At 52.0% G+C, this 27936-nt stretch overlaps 12 protein-coding genes across 12 annotated transcripts; 6 read left to right on the top strand and 6 right to left on the bottom strand.

The window, feature by feature from the left end:
* Window positions 1-1024: 1024 nt before the first annotated feature.
* Window positions 1025-3123, bottom strand: N7458_011959 (catalase; the record flags this gene model as incomplete). Its single annotated transcript, XM_056915341.1, has 11 exons — window positions 1025-1098; window positions 1152-1580; window positions 1639-1723; window positions 1788-2075; window positions 2124-2247; window positions 2297-2304; window positions 2360-2452; window positions 2507-2717; window positions 2823-2846; window positions 2907-3039; window positions 3090-3123. 11 exons carry the CDS (start codon window positions 3121-3123, stop codon window positions 1025-1027), a joined length of 1503 nt encoding a protein of 500 aa, XP_056760095.1.
* A 1080-nt stretch (window positions 3124-4203) lies between these two features.
* N7458_011958 (sugar phosphate isomerase/epimerase family protein) lies at window positions 4204-5298 on the bottom strand (the record flags this gene model as incomplete). The annotated part of the gene is made up of 1 exon (XM_056915340.1): window positions 4204-5298. The coding sequence occupies one exon, from the start codon at window positions 5296-5298 to the stop codon at window positions 4204-4206; it is 1095 nt and encodes a 364-aa protein (XP_056760094.1).
* A 966-nt stretch (window positions 5299-6264) lies between these two features.
* On the top strand, window positions 6265-7356 carry N7458_011957 (Gfo/Idh/MocA family protein; the record flags this gene model as incomplete). The annotated part of the gene is made up of 1 exon (XM_056915339.1): window positions 6265-7356. One exon carries the CDS (start codon window positions 6265-6267, stop codon window positions 7354-7356), a length of 1092 nt encoding a protein of 363 aa, XP_056760093.1.
* Window positions 7357-7783: 427 nt separating this feature from the next.
* N7458_011956 (sugar porter family MFS transporter) lies at window positions 7784-9606 on the bottom strand (the record flags this gene model as incomplete). Its single annotated transcript, XM_056915338.1, has 4 exons — window positions 7784-8173; window positions 8239-8550; window positions 8604-9005; window positions 9070-9606. 4 exons carry the CDS (start codon window positions 9604-9606, stop codon window positions 7784-7786), a joined length of 1641 nt encoding a protein of 546 aa, XP_056760092.1.
* Window positions 9607-11522: 1916 nt separating this feature from the next.
* On the top strand, window positions 11523-12599 carry N7458_011955 (shikimate dehydrogenase family protein; the record flags this gene model as incomplete). The annotated part of the gene is made up of 1 exon (XM_056915337.1): window positions 11523-12599. One exon carries the CDS (start codon window positions 11523-11525, stop codon window positions 12597-12599), a length of 1077 nt encoding a protein of 358 aa, XP_056760091.1.
* A 304-nt stretch (window positions 12600-12903) lies between these two features.
* On the bottom strand, window positions 12904-14207 carry N7458_011954 (inositol monophosphatase family protein; the record flags this gene model as incomplete). The annotated part of the gene is made up of 5 exons (XM_056915336.1): window positions 12904-13012; window positions 13078-13209; window positions 13358-13712; window positions 13769-13963; window positions 14024-14207. 5 exons carry the CDS (start codon window positions 14205-14207, stop codon window positions 12904-12906), a joined length of 975 nt encoding a protein of 324 aa, XP_056760090.1.
* Window positions 14208-15378: 1171 nt separating this feature from the next.
* On the top strand, window positions 15379-15849 carry N7458_011953 (type II 3-dehydroquinate dehydratase; the record flags this gene model as incomplete). The annotated part of the gene is made up of 1 exon (XM_056915335.1): window positions 15379-15849. One exon carries the CDS (start codon window positions 15379-15381, stop codon window positions 15847-15849), a length of 471 nt encoding a protein of 156 aa, XP_056760089.1.
* Window positions 15850-16176: 327 nt separating this feature from the next.
* N7458_011952 (putative C6 transcription factor QutA) lies at window positions 16177-18961 on the bottom strand (the record flags this gene model as incomplete). The annotated part of the gene is made up of 2 exons (XM_056915334.1): window positions 16177-16363; window positions 16419-18961. The coding sequence occupies 2 exons, from the start codon at window positions 18959-18961 to the stop codon at window positions 16177-16179; spliced, it is 2730 nt and encodes a 909-aa protein (XP_056760088.1).
* A 593-nt stretch (window positions 18962-19554) lies between these two features.
* On the top strand, window positions 19555-22371 carry N7458_011951 (putative quinate pathway repressor protein QutR; the record flags this gene model as incomplete). Its single annotated transcript, XM_056915333.1, has 2 exons — window positions 19555-22014; window positions 22117-22371. The coding sequence occupies 2 exons, from the start codon at window positions 19555-19557 to the stop codon at window positions 22369-22371; spliced, it is 2715 nt and encodes a 904-aa protein (XP_056760087.1).
* A 1611-nt stretch (window positions 22372-23982) lies between these two features.
* On the top strand, window positions 23983-24896 carry N7458_011950 (uncharacterized protein; the record flags this gene model as incomplete). Its single annotated transcript, XM_056915332.1, has 2 exons — window positions 23983-24266; window positions 24362-24896. The coding sequence occupies 2 exons, from the start codon at window positions 23983-23985 to the stop codon at window positions 24894-24896; spliced, it is 819 nt and encodes a 272-aa protein (XP_056760086.1).
* Window positions 24897-26103: 1207 nt separating this feature from the next.
* On the bottom strand, window positions 26104-26304 carry N7458_011949 (uncharacterized protein; the record flags this gene model as incomplete). Its single annotated transcript, XM_056915331.1, has 1 exon — window positions 26104-26304. The coding sequence occupies one exon, from the start codon at window positions 26302-26304 to the stop codon at window positions 26104-26106; it is 201 nt and encodes a 66-aa protein (XP_056760085.1).
* Window positions 26305-27352: 1048 nt separating this feature from the next.
* Window positions 27353-27930, top strand: N7458_011948 (uncharacterized protein; the record flags this gene model as incomplete). Its single annotated transcript, XM_056915330.1, has 3 exons — window positions 27353-27430; window positions 27485-27515; window positions 27581-27930. The coding sequence occupies 3 exons, from the start codon at window positions 27353-27355 to the stop codon at window positions 27928-27930; spliced, it is 459 nt and encodes a 152-aa protein (XP_056760084.1).
* Between the last annotated feature and the right edge of the window lie 6 nt (window positions 27931-27936).

Raw genomic sequence — 27936 nt, 5'->3', positions numbered from 1 at the left:
TTGATTAGCTAGGTTAATGATAATATGGTGTTTGAATGTTTTGCTCTTGTCTATAACCTTTGTTTTACCAAGTTACCTGATCCCAATTACTCTGACTCTTACTACGCCTTTAGGACAACTTGCAGGCCGCACAGCGCCTGACTGGGACCAATCACCAGGCCCGCTGGTCTCTCATCCAATTATCTAGATCTAGTAGTAGAAAAAGACACAATATCAAAGTCAAACTCACACCCACCTCCCTCTTATACATCAAACTCCACCGCCTGATGCTACCTACAAAACACCGAAAGGTCATATGGAAAAACCGGTGGCATCGCAAAAAACACATCAACCCCAATCCACCATCATCAGACAGCGACGGCTAGCCAGTGGTTGTTCAATTTCGTCGTCGCCAAAGCCACCTCCCAGCATGTTCGCTACCCTCGAGGTTAATTGGTTTCGGAACATGTTCCGTATATGGATCGTTCTGTCTCGTTATGGTAACCTTCACCTGGTTCCTGGTTCCAGAAACAAATGGTGAGCATCGTATTCTCTAGACGTTGATTGACCTGACTAACTTTGCTCTAGGGTTGTCTCTGGAAGACATGAACGAGCTCTTTGCTTAGGATAACATTCGGGCTAGATTAACACCATTCAGGTTGTCTACCATTGAAGTAATTGAAGCAAGCGAAGATCTTAAGCTAGATCTAGGAGTTGAGAATCCTACTAAGTCAGGTTCAGTCTGGGATAGACTACATAGTCGCACTGGTGTATTGTTCGTCATGGGAACCTACCAACATTTTTTAATTTATTTGACTCTAGCCAATGGCAGTGTTAGGTTGTGGTCTAAGGCTACACTCCACGTGAGGTTGTAGACGGGGATACGAGGGGGCGACAAAAATCAAGAGACAGCATCAACATGATTTATGGGAAAACTAACGCAACCAAAGAGAGAATAAGTCACAGGAACAGGTAACAAGAATCTCTCAGTATTCAACTCCTTCATTTGTGATGTATGAAAAGAGTGTCTGAACGAAGACCTCTCCTATTTCTTGATCGCAGCTTCAGTAGCCTCCTTGAGCTTAGCACCAAGATCTTTATCAACACGAGCGAAGAGAGCTGAAACCATAGTTAGTAGAGCACTTTGAGAAATCCACAAGAAGAGTACCAACCGTATACGTCGTTCCGCAGGCTACCCGATTTAACTCCCTTCAGGCTAGACACAATATTTGCAATGGTCCGATCTTGGTGTCCAGGTTCCCGACCAAGGACCTTCCACAGAGCAGCAGGCTGAACAAAGTCCTCGTCGGTGATGTGGCTCGTGTAAGTGGCGACTTCTCCAATCCACTTCTCATGCTCTGTGTGCAGGCTCAATGCCTGGGGTTTGACCCCCTTGACCTCGGGATAGTATTTGGTAGGCTTGAGAGTGGAGTTGACGTAGTTCGGATCTCCACCGTAATTGTCATCGAATCTCATCTTGCCGTCTCTCTGGAATGGGCAGTACACTGGGACCTTGGCTGCGTTAGTCGGGAGCTGTTGATAGTTCACACCGAGGCGATAGCGGGCAGCGTCGGGGTAGGCGAATAGTCTTGCTTGGAGAACTAAAAATTCATGAGTTTGAATGCGTATATACTATGGTTGCAGAAGTTATTGACATACCTGGATCGGCAGACGCCGCAAAGCCAGGCACCATGGTAGATGGAGAGAAGGATGCTTGCTCGATATCGGCGAAATAGTTGTTGGGCTAGAGTTCGTCATCATCCACAGAGTCAGTAAAGCGATCCTGCAAAGGATGGGTGCCAACTCACGTTACGATTCAGGGTGAGCTGGCCGATTTGTCTCAATGGGAAGTCCTTGTGCGGCCAGACTTTCGTCATGTCGAAGATGTTCCACTGGTACTTTTCCGCCTCGGACGGATCCATGACTTGAACGTAGACATTCCACTTGGGATAGTCTCCTCGATCAATAGCCTCGAACATATCTCGGATCATGTAGTCTGGGTCTTCGCCTGCAATTCGAGTGGCCTCCTCGGCAGTGAAATTCTTGACTCCTTGCTGAGTCTTGATGTGAAGTTTGATGTACTTGAATGAACCATCCTAAACACGGGTTAACAATGAACGATGTGGCTTGGGTATTCTTCTAACCTCTTTAGTGAACTTGTAGGTATGTCCACTGTATGAGTTCAGGAACCGAATCGACCGAGGGGTTCCGCGATCACTAAAGAGAACCAAAAGCTGGTGAATACCCTCTGGGTTACCCACGTGGAAGCTAATATAAAGTCAATAAAGGCTATGAGAAGGAGCACTACCGAACATACTCCCAGAACTACAGACGACGTCAGCTCATGCGCAAAATAAAAGAGTCGCCCAAATCTGCTTACCATGTTTGGGTCAGGAAGATGAGTCTGCGGATGTCTCTTATGCGAGCGATTCATAGAAGGAAACTTGATCGGATCCCGAATGAAGAAGACGGGCTTCGAAAGTATCAGTCACGAAATGAAAATACACAAGCTTGGTACCATGCATACCGTGTTGTTGAAGACCCAGTCCAAGTTACCCTCATCGGTATAGAGCTTCATCCCCCAACCGTGCACATCTCGAGTTGTATCCGCCGAGCCTGACTCTGGACCCACGGTTGACACACGCAAGAGAACCGGAGTCTTCTTGCCAGCCTGGTTGAGGAAGCTAGCTGAGGTGATATCTGAGCAATCGGCCGTAGCTTCAAATTCGCCATATGCGCTAGACGTAACATGTTAGACCAATTTAGAGACCGCAGAATGGGTACAATTGAATCGCAAGGATTGCTAATTGAGAAGCCGATGATTCATAGAATGATTGACGTACCCGACGGCTTTAGCATGAACAACTCTGAGGTACAAGATTTATCAGCCTTGTTTTTGCTTTTATTTTAGGACAATTGGACCATACCGTTCCGGAATTCTCTCGCGAGAGAAATGTGCCAGTGTCTCGATGAGCTGAGTATCCTGTAGAAGACCAAGACCCCCACCTCCTTGCTGGCCGCGCATCAGGACAGCGGTGCTGCTGCTTGCGAAGGGACATCCTGGTTACTGTCAGCCGAGTTCTGAGCATTGATTTGTATTCTGAACTAACCCTCCGCTAGGGTGTAGTATTTCTGATCAGGCATGTCGAAATTCCGATTGACTCGCGCGCAAGCGAATTGGAGTTCAAAGATGTTTAAAGATGGAGAAGTACTCCTGAGCAAGAATTCACTTCTTTATGAATACTCACCTCATTCCCGCTAATTGCTTTTGGTTATACTAGTCAATTACATCAGAGTTGTGCCTCGACGCGTGAGTTAGAATCATCCGTGAATCTATTGGTTCCGCTAGTATTTCCCAAAATGGAAGGGGTGGCATCTGAGAACAGTAGCTTTCCTCATGACGTCATCCGGTTTCGATCGGAAACTTTTTTTTAACCTTTCTAGGCCCTCCTTGTATGGCTATTCAGTATCTTGGAGAGGAAACTAAGTTTTTAGCGGATCTCAAACATGCAGATGCTTCTTGAAGGGGAGAGATCTCGAATTAACCGCTGCGGGGTCCTGACCGTCCAAAAAAACGGAGCTGCGGGACTACATTGACAAAAAGTACGCAGTATCCCCAAAAGGGTACACCGACTTTTTCTAGCAAACAATTCGATAGCAGTTAGGCAATGAACCCCAGTTGAATGTCATCTTTGAGTTGCTCAAGTTGAAAATCAAGAATCTCGACGGTCAGGCTGATTTGTCTTCGCAGCAATTCGTTTTCTTGCTTGTTTCCCGCAAGATTTACTTTTGGGACTGACTCCACGACTCGTCCATACAATTCATATGCCGAGATTGGCTAGATCATGCCACGGTTTGAAAGACAAAATAGTCTTTGCCATGTCTAACAGTGAGCGGCCATTATGACTGGCGGACTAGGTGGACTCGAGGTCAGCTTATCAGTCTGAAATTTCATGAAATATGATCTTATCATAATGGCCAATTGAATGAACTAGTGTACTGGGCGTCTTATCCAGGCCATTGAACATGATAATAGCGACGAGACCGTAAATTCGAACTCGATCATCTGTTGTCTTTAGGTCTATGTGCGGCGGCCAATGTCTATGCATCTAGAGTTTATTGTACTAGCAAATAGCTATCAATGACAATCGTGAAACATGAAACTATGTACAGGTCTCATATAGACATGAGCAAGAAAATATTAACACCAGCCAAATCCGGCAACTACAGACGGTGCTGGACAGGAGAAGTAGGCTCCGCAAGGCACTCCGGAATAGAAACGGTGTTCTTCTCCACCTGGCCATCCCACTGCAGCACACGACCCATCTTATAATAAGACTCAATTCCACGGCGAGCGTGCTCGGCCGGAGTGAACGGGTCAGGGTCAGCGAGGGTACGGCTAAAGAGCTCCAAAGAAACCCAGCCACGGAAGCCAAGGTCATCGAAGAACACCCGCGCGATATCCAAGATGGGCAGGTAGCCGCCGCGGTTCTCTTCGAAGGGGAATAGACGGGCATTGCGAGACCAGTTCATGCGGACAGGCTGACCGGGGACGTGGAAGGGGTGGTCTTCGTTCAGAGGGGCAGTGAGACGCTCACCATCGACGAGCTGAACATAGAAGATCTTGGCGGGGTCGATGTTGGCTGTGCGCAAGCGCTGGAGAGAAGCAGCCAGGTCTGCGGCCGCGTTGGGCGTCTTGCCTGATGGCGAGGCAGGGTCGGCATATACACGACCGGCGATGTTGAAGGAGTCCAGGCACAGGCCGAAGTTGGAACGGTCAACATCGCGGACGACTTCCCATGAGGCCTCCCAGGTATCGACGTGGTCGCCCCAGCAGAGAGCCTCGTACACGAAGCGGAAACCAGCGCCAGCACCGAGATCAGCCAGACGCTGGAGATCACGAACAATCACCGTGCGATCGCCCGTTGTCCGCGGGGCACCGGTTGTAGGATCAGGACCCAGGAAGTTGGATGGCACTTGGATCATGTCGGTTCCCAGCGCCCGCGCCAGGATGAACCATTTGGGAAGCTTCTCGTTGATTAGGCGATCAGACTCGGCGCGGTCGATCAGACCTTCGTACATGGAAAAGGGCTGCAGGCAGATGATGGTCATGCCGAGTCTCTCGCACAGCCGCCGTGTTTGGCGGGCGGCTTCCATGTGGTCGCCATTAAATGTGCGCTGGGCATAGCAGTCTAGATCGTCGAAGAAGAGCTCGATACCCTCGAAACCGTGGGCAGCAGCTTGCATCAACTTGCCCGGTAGATCATGAATCCAAGGTCTCCCTAGAGACATGGAGGCAATGCCGGGGCGATTGAACATCTTGGCGACCGGATGGAGATTAACCGACCGGGCGGCGTTGAATGTATCCGAGGAGAAAGAAAGGAGGCAGGGGTGTAAGGACAATAGCGGTATGGAGATCGAAGTATAAAGTTCAATATACCCGGTGACCTTTTGAAAGAGGGAAGGCAGGAAATGCTTCATGCAATAGTACAGTCGGCAAGGTGCAAAGGATGTATGGAGTAAGCACAACGTTGAAGGACCAACGGACTAGATATCGAAATGCGAAACAAGCAGACGGGTATCCACGGGTCTACTCTTTTCTCGCGATAAACAGACTGACGAGAAACCATTACCCCCTGACCCCATCTTTGCTCGAGAATATCACTTGCATATTATGATTAGCAGACCTCGAGGGCGAATGATGAGTGCAGACCCTCCCAAGTGAGAGCGGCTAAACGAAAGAGAAGCAAATCATTTGGCGGGTCAGTCGAGGTCTCTACTCTATAGAGTTAGTGCGGTATCCGTAATACAGTGGCAAACCATTATCCGCTCTGCAGGACGCCCACAAAGCTCATCGTATGATTACTGTCTGTAATGAACATACCATGCGACCTCTCTCCAGTATAAATCGAGTTTGCGCGTCCCTTCTTTTTCGTTTACCCGGCCCAATCATCTCCGTGCTTTACGTTCATCCACCTCCACTCACCTCGTCGACCTCTTCGGCAGCTGCAAAGCCCATTGCCAGAATCCTCAGCCCAGCTCACCGAATATAATCCCCGCGGCTCCCCGGTTATATTCTCTGACCCTGGATCTCTATACGGCAAGAACTTTTCCCTGCTGACGTGCCAAGGCCCCTTCAACCGAGGTGCCCAAGCAATACCATGACTCTCATCTCAAGGTCTCCGGATTTAACATATCCGAATGATTCATTCATGCCACCCTGACCTTCTACAAGTTGCAACTGCTCTGAATCTCTACAACTTTCTACTGTGACCCATTTCTACCATGTCCCTCAAAGTTGCCATCATCGGCGCTGGCCTCATCGGTCCCCGCCATGCTCAATCCGTCATTGCGAATCCAACCACCGAGCTGATTGCCCTGGTCGATCCAGCACCAACAGGCAAAGACACCGCCACCAAGTTGAACACCAACTTCTATTCCACCGTGGCAGACCTCCTAGCCTCCCCACACAAACCCGACGCAGCAATCGTGTGCACTCCAAACCACACGCACGTCCCCGTGGCCAAGGAGCTCCTCGCAGGCGGAGTCCACGTCCTCCTCGAAAAGCCCGTCAGCGACACTCTCGAAACAGGCCGCTCCCTGCTCGAGTTCGCCCGAGCCCCAGAACACGCCCACCTCAAGCTCCTAGTCGGCCACCACCGCCGCTTCAACCCCTACGTGCGCGCCACAAAAGCCGTCCTGCAGTCCGGCTCCCTGGGCCGAGTCATCGCCGTCAACGGCCTGTGGACACTATACAAGCCAGACGCGTACTTTGCCGCCCCAACCGACTGGCGCGCCTCTAGCGCTCGCGGCGGCGGCGTCATCCCCATCAACCTCGTGCACGACATCGATCTAATGCACCACCTCTTCGGCCCAATCGTCCGCGTACAAGCCGAAAAGACCCTCCCCCAACGCCCCAGTCCCCCCCATGACGCCGACGAAGGCGCCGCACTAACAATGCGCTTCGCCTCCGGCGTCGTCGGCACATTCCTCGTCTGCGATGCAACGCCCTCCGCGCACAACTTCGAGTCCGGCACGGGCGAGAACCCGATGATCCCGCGCGCGAGCGACGCCTCGGACTTTTACCGGATTTTCGGCTCAGATGCCTCGCTGAGTGTGCCTGATCTGACGCGGTGGAGTTATGGGGCTGCGGCGAAGAGTTGGTCGAGTGCGTTGGTTGCGGAGAAGATTGCGTTGCCGGATGAGGAGGCGCCGTTTGATTTGCAGTTGGCGCATTTTGTGGATGTTATTCGTGGGGTGGCGGAGCCCAGTTGTTCGGGGGATGAGGGGTTGAGGGCGTTGATTGTTTGTAAGGCTGTGCAGACGGCGATGCAGACGGGGTTGCCGGTGGAGATTCCTGTTCATCCGTTGGCGTAGGATTGAGATGTGGTGAGCTGAATATAACGAAACTTTTACTGTGTGCTTTGAAACGTGTGTGATTACTACCTGAAGAATTATAGCTAGGACTGTGGACAGGGATGGCCAATTGATCTCTTTCTTCCGCTTGACTTTTTTCTTTCTCTCGATTCCTTCGCCGAATGATTCCTGCAAAGTCTGCAAAGTTCCTTTCCGTCTTGACTATCTCGGTCGATCCTTTGAACTTCTAGTTCTATATTTCTACGGATGGATGCAAAATGGATATTCGATCATCAAATTATGTTCATTCAAGGTATATATATCAACACAATAGGGACACACCCTATTCGATCCGACTCAATAGATCAAGATCAAAACACGATTCTACAACGACAACGCAAACACCAGAAACATGATTCCATCTCCAAAATATACACCACGTATCTCATCAAGCATACGAAGTCTTGGGCTGCTGCGCAGTATCCTCAACCTGCACGGCATTCAGCTTAGCCTCAGCGAGACCCGACTCTTCAATGTCATGACGGAAACGCTCCTCGTCCTCGCGCAGAGTGGCAACGATCTGCCCGTGAGCACGCCAGATAGGCTTGATCTCGAACAGACGGTCCATGCTCTCGAGAGGAATACCCTTGGTCTCGGGGATGAGGAAGAAGACAAAGAAGACGGAGCAGATCATCAGCGACGCGAAGAAGAAGTACACGCCATAGCCCATGGTGGTGAACATCTGCGGGGTGAAGCGCGAGATGAGGAAGTTCCACAGCCAGTTGGAGGCGGCGGCACAGGCCTGGGCCAGGGAACGCATGTTTGTGTCGAACATTTCCTGTGTGGGCAGTCAGTATTGGGGTTTTCATCGCAGTGCTTGTTTGTTTGCATGTGTCAACTTACCGAGTTGAGAACCCAGGGAGTACCGTTCCAGGTAGGGGTATAGAAGACGGTCCACAGGTAGAAGAAGAACATGGCAGCAATACCACCGCCATCCATGGTGGTCTTGGGGTGAGCGGCTGGCTCGGCAATCTTGATGTACGCACCAACGATCCACAGGCAGATGGAACCGCCAACAGCACCGATCAAGAGCAGGTTACGGCGACCGACGTGGTCAATGAGATACAGCAGCCAAATGAAGGTAACGACGGTCTTGACAACACCGAAGATACCGGTGGTCAAAAGACTAGTGTTGGTACCAGTAACGCCAATACTCTGCAAAACCAGGTTAGCAAATACCCTCCACTTTTGCTCCTGATTCAACTAACCTTGAAAACAGTAGGTGAATAGTAATTTATAGCGTTAATCCCCGAGCCATTCTGCCAGAAGAAGAGCATGCTGCCCAGGAATAGACGCCACATAACACGCTTGTTGGTGCCGGCAGCCTTGAAGGGCTTCCAGAAGCCAATGCCGATGGTGGAGCGCTGCTCCTCCAGGGCCTGGTCGATGGCGCCGATCTCCTCGATCATGTAGATATCATCCTCGGGCAATTGACGGATCCAGCACAGGTTCTTGATGGCGTCCTCGCGGCGGCCACGGGAGAACAGCCAACGGGGAGACTCGCGGATGAAGGCACTACCGATGAGCAGGAGACCCGCGGGGATCAGCTGGACGGCGAAGGGGATCAACCATTGCTTGTGGCTGGGAGCCATGGTCTCGGAGACACCATACTAACGATGATAGATTAGCGCTATTGAAAGATAGTTTAGTGATAGTTTTGGCGAGAAGACTTACGTTGATCCAGAAACCCACAAGACCACCAATCTGCCATCCAAGTTCGTAGACACCGACCAGGCGACCTCGAATAGCAGGGGGTGCCAGTTCAGAGATATAAATAGGGGTAATATTGGAACCGGCACCGACGCCAAGACCAGCCAGGACACGACCAGCGTAGATCAGACCCAAACCACGGGCGCCGTTGGCACCCAACATGAGACCAGCACCAAGAATGAAGATCAGAGCAGCAGAAATCAGGCCTATACGACGGCCCCAGAAGTGACCAATGGGGTACGCGAAGAAGGCGCCAAAGAAAGCACCAGCTTGGTAGCAGGACACGATATTGGCGCTGATCAAGTTCTTCTCTCCGGTGCCCATGGTGTCGAAATGGAACTCACTCTTGAACGAGTCCAGAGCCAGGGTTGTGCCGATAAAGGCACTGTCATAACCGATCATGCACGAGGTGCATGATGCCACAGCAGCCAGGAGGTAAACCCTCCAGTTGTAGACGGCCTTGGGCGTCGGCCGATCCTCGACTATCTTTAGGATAGACATGGCGGCGGAGGGAAAATCAAAGGACAATAATATAACAAGATGTGTAAAAAAACAGGAGGAAGTCAGATCAATCCCTTCCAAGGGGATGGCAAACAACTTTCACCCTAACGGGTATGAAAGTTGGAGATAGTAGGCAAGGGAGGAAAATCCGGGGGATGGAGAAGAAGAGAGTAGAAAGAGGGTCTTGCTGAGGTTCCACGAACGAGGGAGATGCGAGATCTAAATAGCCACGCGAATCCCCAGACTACTGGGTTGACTGGGGAAGAAGGAAAGAAAGTATCTGGGGGAGACCCGGGGGGGCGAAGCGAAAATCGTGGATGACAGTGGGAGGCGCGGAGAAGAGTATAACACAACCTTTTTTTCTGGCGAAAGGCTAAAAAGCTAACTCCGGCAAAACGATATGAAAGCACGTGGGTGAACAGATCGTAGAGGTTAAAGGCAGAGGCTTCAGCCAAAGGCTATTTGGTGGACAGGTGCAGGATTGGAAGGTACACCATCTTCCAAGGGCTGGGCAGGGGAGGCGGGATTGGTCCAATTGGACTGGAAAATCTCTGCTGGTTGGCTGGGCTGCTTGGCTCAGGCTGGGGGGCTTGGAATTGTGGGGAGGGCCGATATCGCGGAGTGGAACCATGGGGGAATACCCCAACTGGAGTAGTTGGATATGTCGGTCGCATACTTACTGTAGGTGTTTCTCCACGGGGGCTGTCGACTCTGGGGAGGGGGACCAGTGCCTCCTCCAATAAACAATGCAGACTACATGCCGGGACGGTAGTCAAACAGCTGGTTCCTGATTCGCTCGGCCAGTGGGATCCCCAACGCGGCCATGGAGAAACGATCCAATGATAACGGGTGGCCAAAGTCATGAGTGGGTAAACCAAAGTGGCTTGGAAAAGCGATCCTCCGGGGACGGTTTGGCCGGACGGAGGAGGAATAACGGCGGTAGCTTTGTGCCCAGTCTGGAGAATGGCGATGTCAATCGCAATTCGATGCGTCTGGTTCTTCTGGGCGGATTTTGTTACCGGATTGTAATCCTGGGCGAGATGTCACGAAGAGAATATTGTTCTGGTGGTGTGCGAGAGGGAATGGAAGTGAAGGATGCTGGGACTTGGCGGGGGAGAGGGAGTCTCTCCATCACGTGAATCAAGTACCGTACTAAGACAACTATACAAAGTACAGAGCGATAGATCACAGACTACGAGTCTTCTACATTAAACTGTCAAACGCAGCCTCAGCCAGATTCAACGTACTCTTGGATGAATGGTCGGGGTCGAGTTCAAATACCGCCACTTGGCCCACCACCAACGGTCTGAGGATTCGAGAGAGTTTGCCGCTCACTATACGTCTTTAACGCGGAGAATATACCATTTGGGTACAGTGATTACATGTATGAAATGAAAGAACTGGATATATTGACAATGCCGATCGGACATGTTATCAGCTAAGCGCAAGCGCACATAAACCGAGATTCCCGTACGAGCGTGAGCAGCTGCTGGAAGAGAAAAGCAGGAGACAGGAACTGAGGCAAAGAGAAGACGAGTCGATGATGGTCATGGGATCGATCATGTGCCTGAAGGCCCGCACCACTCACGAGGAGGGATTCTGGAGGACTCTTATACCAAAAGTGAATGCTCATATGAGGTCGAGTAATAGAAAACGCACAATAACTATTAGATGTCAACTGCCACAAACGAAAGCACTGTGAATAACATGCGGAGTCCCAGTGCCCTTTGCCCAGAGCATTGTACCGAGTCCCTGCGGAATTGACGGCAGATCTCTTAGCCTAGCCCCGGTTTTTCGTGTTGGCGGGACAAGGACGTGTATAATTAATACCTCTAAATCTCCTCAAGATCTTGCACAACTTCCCCCTCCTTTCCCCTCCAATTCATCCCATCTCCAATTTCACACACACATCCACCATGGCCGCACCAGCAGTCGAAACCTCCATCCCGCAAACACAACCCGAGGAGCCCATCACCAGCCCCTCGCACCTCGACGGCGTGGCCTACCTCTACGGCCACCCGCTCCTTAACTCGCTCTCCCCACCTCTCCACCAAACCATCTACAATGCCCTGGGCCTCAACTGGCAGCAAATCCCCCTCTCCAGCGTAACCGGCACCTCAGCCACCTACCCGCCCCCATACACGCGCTCCCCGCCCATCCAAACCTTCCTCGCCTCCATCAAGGCCAACCCCAAATTCGTCGGCTCCTCCGTGACCATGCCCCACAAGGTCGCCATCATGCCTCACCTGGACGATCTGACCGAGCACGCCCGCCAAGCCGGCGCCTGCAACACGATCTTCCTCCGCGAGGATCCCGCCACGGGCGCCCGCCAGTACGTCGGCACCAACACCGACTGCGACGGCATCCGCGAAGCGCTGATCCAGAACGCGCCCGATGCGTCGCGCTTCCGCGGCCGGCCCGCCCTGATCATTGGCGGCGGCGGTACCGCCCGTACGGCCATCTACGTGATGCGCCGCTGGCTGGGCTCGAGCAAGATCTACATCGTCAACCGGGACGCTGCCGAGGTCGCGACGATCATGGCCGAGGATCGCGCACGGAACCCGGATCCGAATGCCCAGGCGCCCCTGGTGCCCGTTACTGACCCCAAGGAGGCTGCTCGTCTCGAGGCCCCCGCTGCGATCGTCTCGGGAATCCCTAACTACCCGCCCAAGACGCCGGAGGAACTCAATGCCCGTGCTGTGATCCAGGCGTTCCTGGGAACCGCGGCTGATGCGCCGAAGCAGCAGGGTGTGATTTTGGAGATGTGCTACCACCCCGTCCCCTGGACGGAGATTGCTCAGCTTGCGTCGACTGGTGGCTGGAAGGTTATTCTTGGCTCGGAGGCACTGATCTGGCAAGGTCTGGAGCAGGCGCGGCTTTGGACGGGCAAGGATGTTATTGGCACACCTGGTGTTGTGGATGCCGTCAAGGCTGTTGTCAATGGCTCCGTTACTGAGCGGGCTGCGCAAGCGAAGACGGCTTCTAACTTGTAATGGGTGGAGGCGCTGAACTTGTCATTGCTCACACTGGTGTCTCTCCCGGTTTTCCTTTCTCATTGTTTTACATTTCTCATGCTCATTTGATGATTGAATAGAGCTTAAAATTCTTGCATATATATAGATGGGTGGCGTCAGTTGTGGAAACTGGAAACATGACTCTGAATATACAGAACATTTGGAATTGTCCCGAGCCTAATTACATATAGTCACTGAAGATATGTAGATGCAACCAGTACCATGTGACATAGGTACTCTGTCATCTCAATATAATGTCATTATGTCCGAAGCAGAGCTTTATCTACGCACCGGGTCGAGAATATGACAGATGGCGGACCCGCCGCCAGACCTCGCGCACCGTACGCTCTTGGGACTCGCGGCCAGTCTCGGTACTTGACGGGCCAGCGGGTCTAGAAAAGAGGTTAGCCACGGCCTTCAATGCGATCCTTCAATGCAATGAGTGGGGTTTGCTCACCTAATGGCCAGATATAGTCGACTCCCCAGCCGCACATCTCCAATCGGTGCCGTATCAGGGTCCTCTGGTGGATTAGCCGTAGTAACGAGTCCACCCGCCTCAAGGAGGATAGCAATTCCAGCAGCCACGTCCCTGTAACCGTCAATAAGCCACCCAGAATTCAAAAAAAAGGAATGAAAAATCAAAAAGTCAAACATACCACTCCCAACAACCCCCTCCCACCAGATATCAAACGACCCCATCGCCGTATATGCCAAATCCAATGTTGCACTCCCCAAACTCCTCACCCCATGCACCATGCCCCCCCTTCCCGTCCCTCGCCCCAATCTCCGCCGCCATATTGAAAAAGCTCTCAATCTTGCGATGCATATTCCCATCCGGGATATCGCGGCGGTCCTTCCCCCACTCGCACGAGAAGATACACTGGGACGGCGCATTGGCCGGCATAGGCGGGATGGGGTTACGGATTAGCGGGAGCTGGCGTTTCTCGTTGAGCCAGGCGCCGCGGCCGGAGCAGGCGGAGAAGAGTTGGTCTTGGAAGGGGGCGTAGATTACGCCGATGACGGGGCGGTGGTGGACGATGAAGCCGATGGAGACGCAGAACATGGGGAAGATGTGGGTGTAGTTTACGGTTCCTGGGTTGTGTTAGTTTGGGAGGGGGTTAGGTGAGGAGTTTTAATTGGGTTTGTACCATCTAGAGGATCGATGCACCAGGTTGGTTGTTCGTCGATTAGGTAGTCGCGTGATTGGCCCTTGGCGTAGGTTTCTTCGCCGAGGAATCTGGAGGGGCTGGTTAGTTGTGTTGGACGGGGTCGTAAAGGGGGTGAAGCGAACTTGTGTGAGGGGTATTTGCTTTGGATGGCATTGTGGATGAATACCTCGACATCTGGTCATGTCAGTCCGGGCTGATTCTGATACATCAGATCTCGTTGCATGGCTGGCTTACCCTCGTCCGTCTGGGTCACGATATCGACTGCATTCTCCTTCTCCTCGAATGTCTGTGGGCTATCACCACCGGCGATGCGCTGCTCAACGCGCTCCATCAGTAGATCACCAGCCTTACGGCCGAGGTCGACCGCAAACGCGTATATCTCGTCGAGCTCATCCTGAGAGAGCTGTCCCGCGGCCATGGCGGGGGTGTGATTTCGGGGAAGATGGTAGAGAGTGAAGCTGGTAGGAACGGGCGGATGAACTCTGTCAGTGATGACAGGATTCGAGGGGGTTAGGAGAGAGAGGCTGAACTGTCAGACGGGTTGACTCATGGGTGACCGGTGAAAAATAGGTCGAGGACCACCGCGATTAGCCGGTTTGCCTTATCGGTGGTTCTCCACCGCGGGGTGGAGTCCGACGTGGAGGCTGCGTTGTTCGCATGTCTGATGATCAATGTCTGGACTAGTACAAGCGCTTACCGATAGTCCTTGGATTTTGAGTGAGGTGAGAAGTATCGAGAGAACCAAAATCCAAGCTAATGTGGTTCAATCGGTCGAGATCTCTGGAGGTGCATTCCAGGTGGCGTTTATCATACCCTTTTTTGGATCAATGTTTTATTCGGGTACAGTTATCAACCAGACTGACTCGGGTTAGAGAGTATAAACTGACATTACATTTTACAAAATATAGTGATGAAAGAACCATAGGTATTGGATTGGTGTCTGCCAGAATCACGACATTCTTCCAGAGACATCCTTGGGACATGGAGTTCATTAATCGATCGCTGAGAGGCAAACCATGGCATTCGACTAGAAAAAGAGTAAGAGATGGCTGGAACAAGTCAGAATTCTGGATAATAGTCGGAATTAGGAAGGTGTAGAAAGAGACACCCTTAGGAACTGACAAGCAGCCTGAAAAGTGTTGCGATCTCGTTTAATCTGCCCGAAATCAAGGCCGCAGTTTTTCCATGGCTTAAAAGAGTAGGGAAGGGATACCCCTCCAGCCGCAGCCATACAGAACGAGAACTACAAGCCTGATACTATCAAATCACTCTCCTTGTTGTGAATGACAGTCTCTATTCCCCGCATTGATCATAACCTCGGGCAACTCTCCGAGAATGCTGCCGGCCGAAAAGAAGAACCCCCAAAATCCCCAGCCGGTTTGAGCGGCAAAGCGCTCAGCCGGCCCAAATTGCGGGGAGAACCCAGTCACGAATCAGAACGAGCCCATTCAGCAGCACACTGCTGGACATGTCCATCTCCCCCCACCATCCATTGAACATTCTACTACTGTACTCCTCCATACTATCACAACTAACAACCTCCCAATTGCAAATTCCATACACCCCTCATACACCTTGAATCTACAAAAATGGGCAAATCAATCCTCCTCATCAACGGTCCAAACCTCAACCTCCTCGGCACCCGTGAACCCCACATCTACGGACACACCACCCTCGCCGACGTCGAGAACGACAGCCGCACCCTGGCAACCCAACACGGCTGCACCTTCGACGCCTTCCAATCCAACCACGAAGGCGCCATCGTCGACCGCATCCAAGCCGCCCGCGGCCACGTCGACGGCATCATCATCAACCCGGGCGCCTACACGCATACCTCCGTTGCGATTCGCGATGCCCTGCTCGGCGTGGGCATCCCGTTTATCGAGCTACATGTGAGCAATGTGCATGCGCGCGAGCCGTGGCGCCATCACTCGTATTTTAGTGATAAGGCGGCCGGGATTATTGTGGGCCTGGGGGTTTATGGGTATAAGGTTGCCGTGGAGCACGTTGCGGTGAATTTTAAGGAGTTGGAGAAGGGGGAAAGTAAGGCTGCTTTGTAGGTAGGTGGAGGGGAGGGGAGGTTTTTTTTGGTTCTTGTATATACCTGTTTGTTGTATATAGGGCAATTGAGGTTAGTGGGACGGAAAAATTGGAATATCTTTGGGATGTTTTTGGATGCGTGATGTTGGACGTAGACTAGTTATTGTATCTACCGCGGATCTGATGGTCAAATACATCAACCTAGCCAGTTCTCAATATTGTGGCATTTCCTGGGCTCGCCTCCCCTAAGCGTTAACCACTGTCGGCCACCAGGGCCATGATGGAGGAATGAGCGCCGACCAGCGGCTTGACAGAACAACTAGCTAGACATTGAACCTTCCGAGATATCACCTTTTAGGTGTCCCTGAAATGCTGATCGACTCCTGTCGCACAGAAGGAGGCGCGGTGCCGGACAATTGTTGCGTTTGTGCCAGCAAAAATGGCTCAATCTGACTGGAGAAAGAGAATAGCTCCGGTACGCCACTTTCCGCGACGAAGCCGAGGTTTTGCATGAACTCGGGTTGATTGTCAGGTCTGCATAATCGAGATTAGTATTTCATCTTGGATAGTTAATATAGTGTCAACTCACTTTTCAGCGCCATCCAACGATGCAAGCTCGTCAAACAAAGCATCCAGATCCGGTGCGATTCTTTGCGGTTGTTGACGCCGTGCAGGCCCGTAGCCATCCATGTCGACATAGGGACTAATGTTGAGGGAGGGATCTTGGTATGTAGAGTACTGCCCGCCGGAGGGGAAGGATGGCGGAAAATCGGGAATGATGTTTTGAGCTTTAGCCGGGACGGACGTAGTCGATTGTCGAAATCCCTCTAATTGACCTGGCTGTACCGAGACTTCTGAGGCGCCACCGACAGTAGTCATGGATGGTGTAGGCGTGTGAATGAGACCGCCATTATCGTCGATGCCTTGTGTCGCTCGGAGCCAAGGAGTGGAGAGGAAATGTTCAGATGGGGGAAGATGGCTTTCGTTTTGAGTGGGCTGCAAGTCGGTCGAGGAGAGAAGATGACGGGGAGTCGATACTGGCATGATATGATGCTGCAGGGTTGCGTGTTCAGTGGAAGGAGTAATGTCCAGCGGTTGTGGTTGATTCCTCGGTGCGGAAACTGGACCTGCTAGGGATTGATCTTGCGTAACCCAGAGCTGCCTAAGATTGGACGCCAACGATTCAATTTGTGCCCGAAGCCCTATCTCAATGTCGGTCACCAGGCTCCGGGAGACTGACCGTGGAAGACAATACCCAAGGATCATCCCAAAGGTAGGCGCAGTTGCGGAGTGACTGTAGGTTTCCATGAAGACCAGAAGCAGTTGGAGCAGGCGTTTAGAGCTCTCAATTGCCTTCCCCTTGTGGGGTATTTCGGGCAAATTTTGGTCACTTTCACGCGCAGCAATCTGCAGACTCAACGCTGCGACAATACTTTGATATGTCATTTCAAGTCCAAAGATGTGAGGTGATGGCAACTTGATTGGGCGATTTTGTAAATCGACTCGATAACTCTTCGGAAGCGCCGAGGCCCATCGCTGCAGCTGCATCTCAAGTGATTCTAGTTGCGAACGAGAGATCGTCGGGTCTTGCTTATAATAACAGAGGTCGTTTAAAATCGACACTAGAGAAACGAGTCGGTTGAACGTGCTCAGGGCATGGAGAGGACCGCGCTGCATAGAAGCACGAGAAGACTGGGTCGGACGGAAACTAGTCTGATCTTCCCATGGATGCCATTCCTCTAGTCCATCCTCATTGATACCCCCTACCCTGGCGAGGTCGTCCTTCCGCAGTGACGGACATTGTGAGGTATGCTCCGCAATCAGCGTTTCAAGCACAAAACACCCCAGGAAGACATGCTTGGCTCGTCCCAGTTGTTTGTCCGGAGATCGTGATGGAGCTGTGAAAGATGGTCGGTCCAGACCCAATGTCTGGGCAATCCGAACAGCATGTCCCACAAGCATCCATGCGGAAGTCCATTGCTGCTGGCCGAATTTAATCAAAGACAAGATAAGCAGTGCTTGGACATGGCCGAGTTCATATGGGCCAATCTCGGACGGAATGAGTTCCCGAGCCGTATTATACATTCGGAAGGAGTCCATATGAGGATGGGCCAGGTTATCGGATAGGTGGGCGGCATTGGCGGACGTATCTTGAAAAGAGGCCAGAGCCAGGACAGCCCACAATGCAGCATGATCTCCAGACCCGGGCGCTGTGCGTGACATGGAGACATCGCCTTCGGCGTATTGATAAGCGGTGCGTAGTATGTCATGTTTTTCCAGGATTGGAAACCAACACTGTGTGTATGAAAAGTAAATATCGAGAAGGGGCCATGCGTTGGAAGGAAGTTGGAGTAGCTCGTTGCTGGTAATCAATCGGCGATCATCAGCATTGAGCGAGATGGCGAGAGGAGGTGACTGTATCTCCTCGGGTATGGTTTGTACACCTGACTCTCGAGTCCGGTACCCAGGAGGTCTCGGGGCCGAGCTAATCATGGACGCGCGCGAGGGCGATATCCCCGTGAATGGCGTTTCCCGATACTCGAGTCCTTCTGGTATTTGCCATTCGTGCGCTTCTGACGAGGCCAGGACATCATCGACGTCCAATGGTGTGTCACCATCACCATACGCTTGAAGACTTCGTTCCCTCTCCTCCTCTGGCTGTTCGAGGACCACCAGCATGCGCTCAATATCCCTCAGCACAGTACTATTCTTGAATGACGATAGCAGGGTATCCGATCCTTCCGCCTCCTTGCCCATCGTTGCAAGATGGCTGGGGAGGTTGATCGATCTCATCAAGGCACGCATCACATCTTCACTGCCTTGGATTTTCTGAAATACCAAACCCCATAGCAGTTCCAGCGACCGAATATACCCTGTCGGAAGACCTCGCTTCTTGGGATTGGCCTTGTAGGTGCAGGGCCGGCCTAGCGAGGCACAGGTCGAGCAGACTGGTTGTATTCCGTCGCATTTGTCCTTTTTCGATCGACAACTGTCGCAGGCTCGTGATACCCGCTGCCGCTTGGGCAGGGCAGGGTCGTCTTGTGCATTCGCCTTGCCATCATCATCTGGATCCGCCAATCGTCGTTTGGCCTTGCCGCTAGCCCCGGTGGCTTGACGAGATTCGGAGCTCATGGTGATTGCGAGGATCCGCTAGTCGGGTTCAGCCGCATGTTCTTTGCGATGCGATCAAGCGAGGGGGGGGGGGGGGGGGGGGATTGAATCTTTTGCCGACGGCAGCTTGCGCTGCGCAGACTAGTGCTGGCGACCTAGTCCATGCATTACCGTCCCAACAATGGAGAATATAGGTGCGAGAATCAATGGGACCAAATTTAAACGGTCGCAGGTACAGCTAGAGTTGTCTGCACTAGCGAAAAAGAAGAGCACGGCTGTTGCATCCGCGTGCCCGAGTTTCGCAGAGGGCTTCTTTCTCGTTCCGGGGAAAGAGGAGTCGCGCGGCAGAAAGGTGGCCCGCAAATCCCCGCCTACAACTGGGGCCCCTCCCTCTCCGTGCGGTTCCCTCACTGGTCACAGTTCGTGGCTCGTCGACTTGTCTGCCACCCATTGCCCCCAGCACAGACAGAGCCCTTCACCTCCCTTTCTGCTACTCTAAACCCCAAATTCCCAGGTTGCAAATTTTCCATTTTCTGTCTTTCACCGACAACTCTAGCGCCTTCCTGTGGTAATGGGCTCTCACACTTCCGTGTGAACCGGCTCTCCGCGACACGATGTCCCTCCTAGAGACCAAGCGCAAACTGGAGGACGACCACAACGAGCAGCCCCGGAAGTATGGCCCTGGAGGAACGGTTTCTTGGCTGCCAGCGATACGGTCGCAGCCGAGCTCACGACGAGCGAGTGAGCAGGTAGAGGCATATGGCGACCCCTATACGTTGGCAACGTCGTTGCGGGAACTGCAATCTAACCGCGGCTCCCCGGTTCTCTTCGATAATGGCCTCTTGCAGACTCCGCGCATCTTTACTCCCAAGTCATCGATCGTCCTCATCGGTATTCGAGGCACCGGAAAGTCCAGCCTGGCTGTCATTCTGGCGGCTACCACGGGCCGCCGACTGATCGACTCGGACCGATATTTTCACCAGGTGACTGGATGCTCCCGTGCTACATTCAAGAGGGATAACGACCATGCGGTGTACCGACAACAAGAAGCGCGAGTCTTCGAGTCGATGCTATCGGATAATCAAGAAGGATGTGTTATTGCTTGCGGAGCTGGGTCAATGGAGCGCAGTGGCCAGAGCCTGCTGAGAGAATATGCGCAGACGCATCCTGTCATCCATGTCATCCGAGACCCAGAGAGCATTCAGTCGTATCTCAAAGCTTGGGATATCCAAAAAGTGCGACACTTTCTTGAACTATCGGGGCCGATATATCGAGGCTGTTCCAATATGGAATTTTTCAACCTCTCGGAGACCATCAACCGCAGCGGCGCACAGCCAGTCAAAGATGGCCATGACCCATCACCGGAACCCAAACTCGACCAGCGAGCACAGACACCAACGCCCTTCTTAACCCTTAAAAGAGTTCAGCGCGATTTTCTCAGTTTCATCGCTTTCGTGACTGGCGATCGTACAGAGATGAGCCGCCAACAGGCTTCCTTCCCGTTGTCACTATTGCCCGTTGAGACTCGGCGGAATACATTGGCACTGTCAGTTCCGTTCTCTGCTCTCTACGAGCGGGACCTGGATATCGAGGAACTTGAATTCACTGTGGATGCCTTTGAGCTCGTCATAGACGTCACGAGCCCTTCCGGCCAGCCAGGTGCTGATTCAAACTTGGCCGATAGAATCAGTCAAGTGGTGGCAACGATACGCCGCAATATCATTGTGCCGTTGATGTACCACGTCGAAAGCTACATTACTCCCGCGGGATCTCTATCGCCTGGTCAAAAAGCTCGTGTCAATGATGATATCTATTTGACCCTTGTTCGACACGGCTTGCGTCTGGGCCCCAGTTTCCTGTCAGTGGACCTGACCCGTGACGATGCCTTGTTGTCTCAGGTCATCAAGTGCAGGGGAGCAACGAAAATCATCGGCCATTTCGAGGCCTTCCAACCTTTACCCGGCGGCTGGGATGGAGTCGAATACATGAACATATACGAGCGAGCAAAAAGGCTTGGATGCAATGTGGTGCGAATCTGCCAGCCAGCCGAAACCATGGAAGACAATGAGGCCGTGCGAAGATTCCGACATCGAATTGAAAGTCTTCCTGTGGCTGGTCTCCCACTTATTGCATACAACACAGGCCATTTGGGTCGCATGTCTCGCTGCTTTAATCCCACCCTCACACCCGTCACACACCCATCTCTCATGCCCGAAACGCCTCCTCAATTATTTCCCACTATCACCGCACGCGATGCCCAACAGGCACTCTACAGTTCCTTTGCACTGGATCCGATGCAGTACTTTCTCTTTGGTGCGAATGTCAACTACAGTATGTCACCTGCGATGCACAACACCGCATTCAGGGTCTGTGGGATGCCACATCGCTATACCATCTTCCAGTGTCCCGAACTACGCGGATTGAATGAGCTGGTGGAAAATCCGTACTTTGGTGGCTCCAGTGTCAGTCTTCCATACAAGACAGAAGTCATCCCTCTTCTCCATTCAATGTCACCGCATGCCCGAGCGATTGGTGCCGTCAACACGCTCATTCCCATCCGGAACAACGAGATCTCCGATCCCCGCCTTTCAGAAGAATCTTCTATACATCTCGAAAAGACCCGTGCTGGACCAGTCAAGGGCTTACACGGAGACAACACTGATTGGATTGGAATCTGCAATTGTATTCGCCGTGGTCTTTCTCCAGCAAACGCCGTGCGTCCGTCAACCACAGGCCTTGTCATTGGATCTGGCGGCATGGCTCGCGCTGCGATCTACTCCATGATTCATCTTGGCGTGCAAAATATCTTTGTCTACAATCGCACAATCGCCAATGCCAAGAAGCTAGCTGATCATTACAACCGGCAAGACTTGGTGTCGAGCGAACGAAGCCAGGATCGACGCCCAAGGGTCAGCACTCTCAGCTCATTGGATGAGCCATGGCCAGCGGTCTATAAGCAACCAACGATCATCGTCTCCGGTATTCCAGCTCACAGTATTGGAGGCGAACCTGCGCCCAACTTTCATGTACCGACGCAATGGCTCGAGAGCCCAACGGGTGGTGTCGTCGTCGATGTAAGTTCTTCCCAATCTCTACCTCGAGAGCTGTGTCTCAGCTCAGCCCTTGGTCGCACACGATATCCAGATCGGGATCCATGAAACTAACTTCTTTTTCAGCTGGCTTATAAACCCCTGAACACTCCGCTTATGAAACAAATTCGGGCTCTGTCCCACCGGGGCTGGGTAGCATTGGACGGTCTCGACGTCCTCCCCGAGCAAGGCTTTGCCCAGTTCGAGCTTTTCACTGGTCGCCGCGCCCCCCGCCGACTCATGCGGACCATTGTCCTTCAGGAATACGAGGATGATGAAGCACATGATGACCGCAATGCTATCCAATATAGGCTACGAAACCTCGATGGGCAACCGACTTGAGACGATACAGCAGAATAAACTGAAAAACACAAGGTCATCCTGCCGCGCTTTTCCGAGCTCTGCGTGGCTGCTGTGGATCCCATGAGGAAGATCAGCAGCCGGAGCAACTATTCTGGATCGGCGCATCACCTCTTATAGTGCCCCACCCCGCTTTGAGGTTCTCCCCGAGGACCGACTGTCGGTATTATCGGCGGGTCGCAGAGCAGTGGAGTTTTTGGATCTCCATCGATCGAAGATCACTGGATTTATAGGTGTGATTCGAATCCGGCCGCCCGCTGCTATCTTGTCTGGAATTAAGCTCTCTTTGATGAGCAACGACCATACCCTAACTATCAGGAATAATGAACGACACGTTAAGGAAGCAAACAGTATAAATGTAGCATAGATATAGCACGATCAGTCAGCCATGCCCCTCCACAACCTTGAGAATAGTCATGTTCCTCGAATGAAAAGTTCTCCGGCTACTAGGTCACCAAGTTGATGAACATACCAAGAGTGGAGCAATGTCTCTCATCACCCGACAAACAGAGCTAGATTCATCCCCGCTCCACTCTTCAATATAAATCAAACGATCTGCACAGATCCAAGCTTGACCAAGGCAATGGTCGCGCGAGGAGCAATTAGCTCTGTTTCAAGCCGTGAGGCTGAAACATCTAGTTCGCAACCGTCGATCATCCACAATGGGAGCTTAAAAATAGCCAAACCCTGCCCTGTTCGGTAAGCCGTTTCATGCTTTTTTAGCATCGGCTTTTCTCGAACAACACCTCCAACTACGGTAATGTCATTTTGAATCAGGGTCCAAAGCAGGGTCTCTGTAGTCCTTTAATTCATTCTCTAATTGTCTACTGTAGTCGGAAATCTCTTTTGGCTACTGGACTATTGGTTGTAGAATATGCAAGAATCTTGACTTGAGATCTGCTGAAACACGGGCAGCACGCACAGGGTAATTGCTGATATGCTACTGTACGAGGTACTGCAGCATGCATCAAAGCATATCGGTCACAATGGATGCATTAGCAGGTATGGATTAGATCTTGAATCAAGTTTCTTCGGCTGTGTTTTGACCGTGTAGATGAACCAGATTTAGTGACCTTCGAGCGATGCCTCTATACCTCACGATCGAGTCGCGTGCATGAGAGCAGGGTCCCTTTTCACAGATTAGTATTCATTTGCTTTTTATACATCAGAACTTCGATCGACATTCGGAGACCACATACATGTTTTTACTGACCTTTACCAAGGTTTTCCTTTTCAAAATTCCTGCAATCCCCCCCCCCCCCCCCCCCCCCCCCGCGGTCTTGCTTTCGATTTCTTATTTCGACCTGATTACTCTCCCTGTACATGCTCTCGACAAGCTTTGTCTACTACCTGTCAACACTAGACACACGATACGTAGCTTAGCTTCTCTATGACGTATCTCTAGGCCCTGGACTACCCAAAATTTGGCCCCCGGGGCCAAGCTGAAAGACCCGCATCAAAACCTCCACTCCGAAGACTTTTAGTTCCATTCAGGTTCTGCCTGCGCCTCGGCGGAAAGACACCCCTCATCCCTCCAGGTCGAAAACTTGCTTCTCGCATCGCTCGAGGGCAGTCAAATCAAACCTCCCAACAATGAGCCGCGCAGAAGATTCAACTCTCAATAAAGCCGTGTCAGACCTTGAGAGCGCCAAAATGGCCACCGATACCGCGAGCACAGACGAAGGGGACATTCTGGAGCCCCTTCTCTTCCTTTTAGCTGCCCGGCGTGGCGTTCACCAAGATCCTTCTTTCGCCAGCACTCATGTTCCCGATGATCGGACGATCACCTTTAAAGGCCCGTCCGGGGTTGAGCCGGCTGTGGATCGATCGTCGCGGTGGAGTCGGTTTGTCCGCCACATGGGCTATCTTCCGACCAGGTAAGTAATTGCGAGGGCATGGCCCATGAGAAAGAGCGACTGAAGGAACATCACGGCAGAGAAAAAAAAAGCTAACAAAGCACTTCATGATACAGTTCTCGGATTGGATTCACTTTGATGACCTTCTACTTGGTTGGGTCCTGCGCTACGCATTTCACGAAGCCCAGCAAAAAGGGATCAGAACAGGCAAAGAGAGACGTGCTCTACGGAATGAAACTGGGACTCTGTGTCGCAGCACTCGTCCTGGCCCTCCTCATCGCTGCTGGACGCGCCGCACGAAAGCAAACGATCGCCGCCATCCCGCCCGAATTCAACCTGGCGTCTTACCAATATCGCCTGCTGAACGCGATGCGCCAACGGGGAATCCACTACCGGGAGATTCAAGTCATCAGTCTGGAGAAGAAGATGAAGTATTGGAGGAAAGATCCGGGTTTGCGTGAATGTTTCACTATCAAGGGAGTTGTGGATCCGGGGAGTGCGGGCGGGGCTGTTTATGATGTTGTTGTGAACTTTTGGAACGATGGGCGGCTTAATTTGCGGTTTTGGCCGACGGAGGAGAATGGCGCGGAGGATGGTTTGGCTGGGAAGGCCGAGTTGATACTGGAGATTGTGGATAGGTGTAACGCTTAGGTGTGTATAGAGCGTTTCATATCGATATACCATATTTAGCATGGGCTAGTAGGGGGTTATCGTTGTTCTATTGAGTGACCTTTGGTCCCTCGATGGTAAGTTCTCCTGGATGTGTAGAATATGGTATACCGCATCTTCTAATGATCCATTGTTAAATTGCAGAGGTTATACTCTGTGGTCATGGCAGATCGATCTTGATTAGCGATTCACACCATTGCCGTGATCCAATCGAGTGTAGATCGACAATCAGCATAGATAAACAAGAAACAAGCACTGGCCAATCAATGTCTTCCCTAACCTAAACATGTAGTATTGGGCAATAATAATTAGCTCTGCCTAGGTCATCGTGGGCTAGGAGTATATACGTGTGTAGTCAAGTCTATATACGGCGTCCTTGGATGTAGATCGATCCGAAGGCGAATTGTTGACGTCTTGAGATCCATCTCTAATCATGTCCACAATAATAAGGTGAATGGGGGTCTGGACAGGGGTAGATTAATCTGCCACGTGACACTGTAGGTGTTTCAGGATGGTGCTGAAACAAGGCGGTCCGAGCTGAGGACTAGGTTGGTCGGTTGCTACTCCGCACTGTGAGTGAACTAGTCTCGGAGCCTGTCAGTTTGAAGGTTTCGCCCGGACCAGGTGATTGAAAGACGAAAGCGAGGATAGCACACTAGGAATACGAAGAATAGCTTTTGCAATGTCTCTCGTCGCTAGGGTTCGCGTTTGGCCTCAGATTGCGACCTGACGGGGAGGCGACCAAATAGTAAACACTCCTTCAGGGGAGAAAGCGGGGGCCCAGGATGGTTGATGTTGGGCGACTGGCGAATGAGACGACAGATCCGGGAGTATCTGTTTGAGACAGACGAGCCGTTCCATGGGCACCGCTGCTCACCTCTCGGGCAATTGGGAAACCCTATCCTTGACCGGAAATAGCCAAGCTAATGACCCGTTGGATTACTGGAGCAGCCTGCGTTTCGCGAGGAGAAGTGCCGTGAGCGTGGGATCTGAATTTCGGGACTTGCATGTAGCGTCCATCTCTCCTTTGGGACATTGTCATGATTGTCTTCCATCTGGCATTGGGGGCAGACAGGTCTGTCCCTCCAATTCATCTTCAGGAAATCAGGACACTTTGACAGCACCGTCCCTGCCGGCGATGCTGGACTTTCGGGGATCTTCGTCTGGGCTGGCGGTGCTTTAATTAAATTCATGACGCCCCTGGGGCTAGGGTGATCCAATTGGGCCGTGCGGGCTGCTCATGGGTAGCAATGCGGCCCGCACGTTGTCGCGCGTCGTCAGTTCGAGTCTCCACGTAGGCCTGGATGTGGGAGTACTTCCTTGACTGGACATGGACTGTGAGCCAGAGTGGACGACGAGCTTCATGATTGCAATCGGAGCCGCCTGTCATCTCGGGATGGAAATTTGAAGGGAATGGAAAATGATTCATATAGATTTCAGTTGTTTAAAAAGAAGATGGAAATATGGAAATGATACCGTAGAAAGTGGGAGATTATGGTGGGAAGTGAATCGGTGCTGGCGGTCATTTCTGCCACGGCCACCAAATCACTCTCATCACTTTATCTCGGCCTCCTTTCCTTCTCCTCCTTGTCCGCCCCCCCAACATCTCTCTCGTTTCGTTTCTTTTCTTTTTTTCTTTGGACGTTCTTCCTATTTCGAACTGTTCCTCGACTTTACCTTGACGACCAATTCTGCCTCCCCCACGATCTGCTTTCCTTTCTTTTTTTTGCGCTCCGTCCCATCCTCCCTCACCCCTCTCTCTGTCTCTCCAAGATTGTCTACATCCGCGAGGGGCAAACCACTTTCGCTTCGCCTGAAGCGCTTGTCACAACACCCGCGTTTATCTATCTGAAACGTCGTGTAGCACTTGGTCTGTGCCGTCTCTCTGGTATGTACACTCATTTCCACTTCTCCCTTGGGTTTATTTGGAGTTCCTCCGTGATGCTAGTGCTACGGGTCTTGAGCCATTTCAGCCAGAACCGCGCCTTGCTCACCTCAGCAACTGCACCGCATAGTCCCTCTCTCCCCCAGTTCACGAGGGGAGGCTGCTCTGTCTCACGCTTAAGCAGATGATGGGTATTTTTATCAGCTAACGCCTCAGCTCGCTCTACTTCAGCCACGCCTCTCTTTCATCAGCCCGCTCACCCCTTGTCGCATTCCCCTCCTCTCCCCCGATCCCGCGCAACGCTGGACCTCCACTCCAGCCGTGTCATAATCCCGTCATTCGTGTCCACAACGATCGAGACTCGATTTGTCTGAAGCGGCACGATCGCATGTGCACGTAGCGCGTGTATTCTGCCCCCCGCGACTGTGACTCGCCCTGCTCCTGCGCTGAACCGCCAAACGAGCCCGCAATTAACGGCGACGGCGGAGAGATTAGGTTTCTAGCGACCACTGGAGAACCTCATAAGTAGCGTTCAGGAGGAAATCATTTCAAGATGGAGTCACCGGATATTCGTCCGGAGTCTCCTTTGGACCAAGAGGACATCCCTTTCCCATGTATGGGTTGTGGAGAGGTATGACTCGCGTGGACAATGGATTAGCAATGTCGCAGACTGACGCTCGCTCAGATTTTGGAAGAAGGAAAGGCCTTTGAGCTCTGTATGTCTCCCGTCGCTTTGTGTATGATGCTCTCTATAAACCGACTCGTGCTAACCCCTCCAAAGCTGGACAGAGATGGCACATTGATTGTTTCCGATGCAGCACTTGCAACACCCTTCTAGACTCCGACGCTCACCTCCTTCTTCTCGGCGACGGATCCCTCATTTGCAGCAACTGTACCTACAGCTGCAACTCTTGTGGTGACAAGATTGAAGATCTAGCGATTCTTACAGGTGACCAGGCTTTCTGTGCCCAGTGTTTCCGTTGTCGTAACTGCAAAAAGAAGATCGAGAACCTACGCTACGCCCGCACCTCACAAGGAATCTTCTGTATGGACTGTCACGAATCTTTAATGCAACGAAGGCGCAAGAAAAAGCAAGTGCCGCGGGCAAAAGGCCGGGGGGACCGGGGGTAAAACTGG

Source organism: Penicillium daleae, assembly GCF_028827525.1.
Source record: "Penicillium daleae strain IBT 16125 chromosome Unknown utg000009l_segment0_segment0, whole genome shotgun sequence".
In the NCBI taxonomy this organism is placed as follows: domain Eukaryota; kingdom Fungi; phylum Ascomycota; class Eurotiomycetes; order Eurotiales; family Aspergillaceae; genus Penicillium; species Penicillium daleae.
The sequence above is the reverse complement of the archived record's forward strand: the minus strand, read 5'-3'. Positions and strand labels throughout refer to the sequence as shown.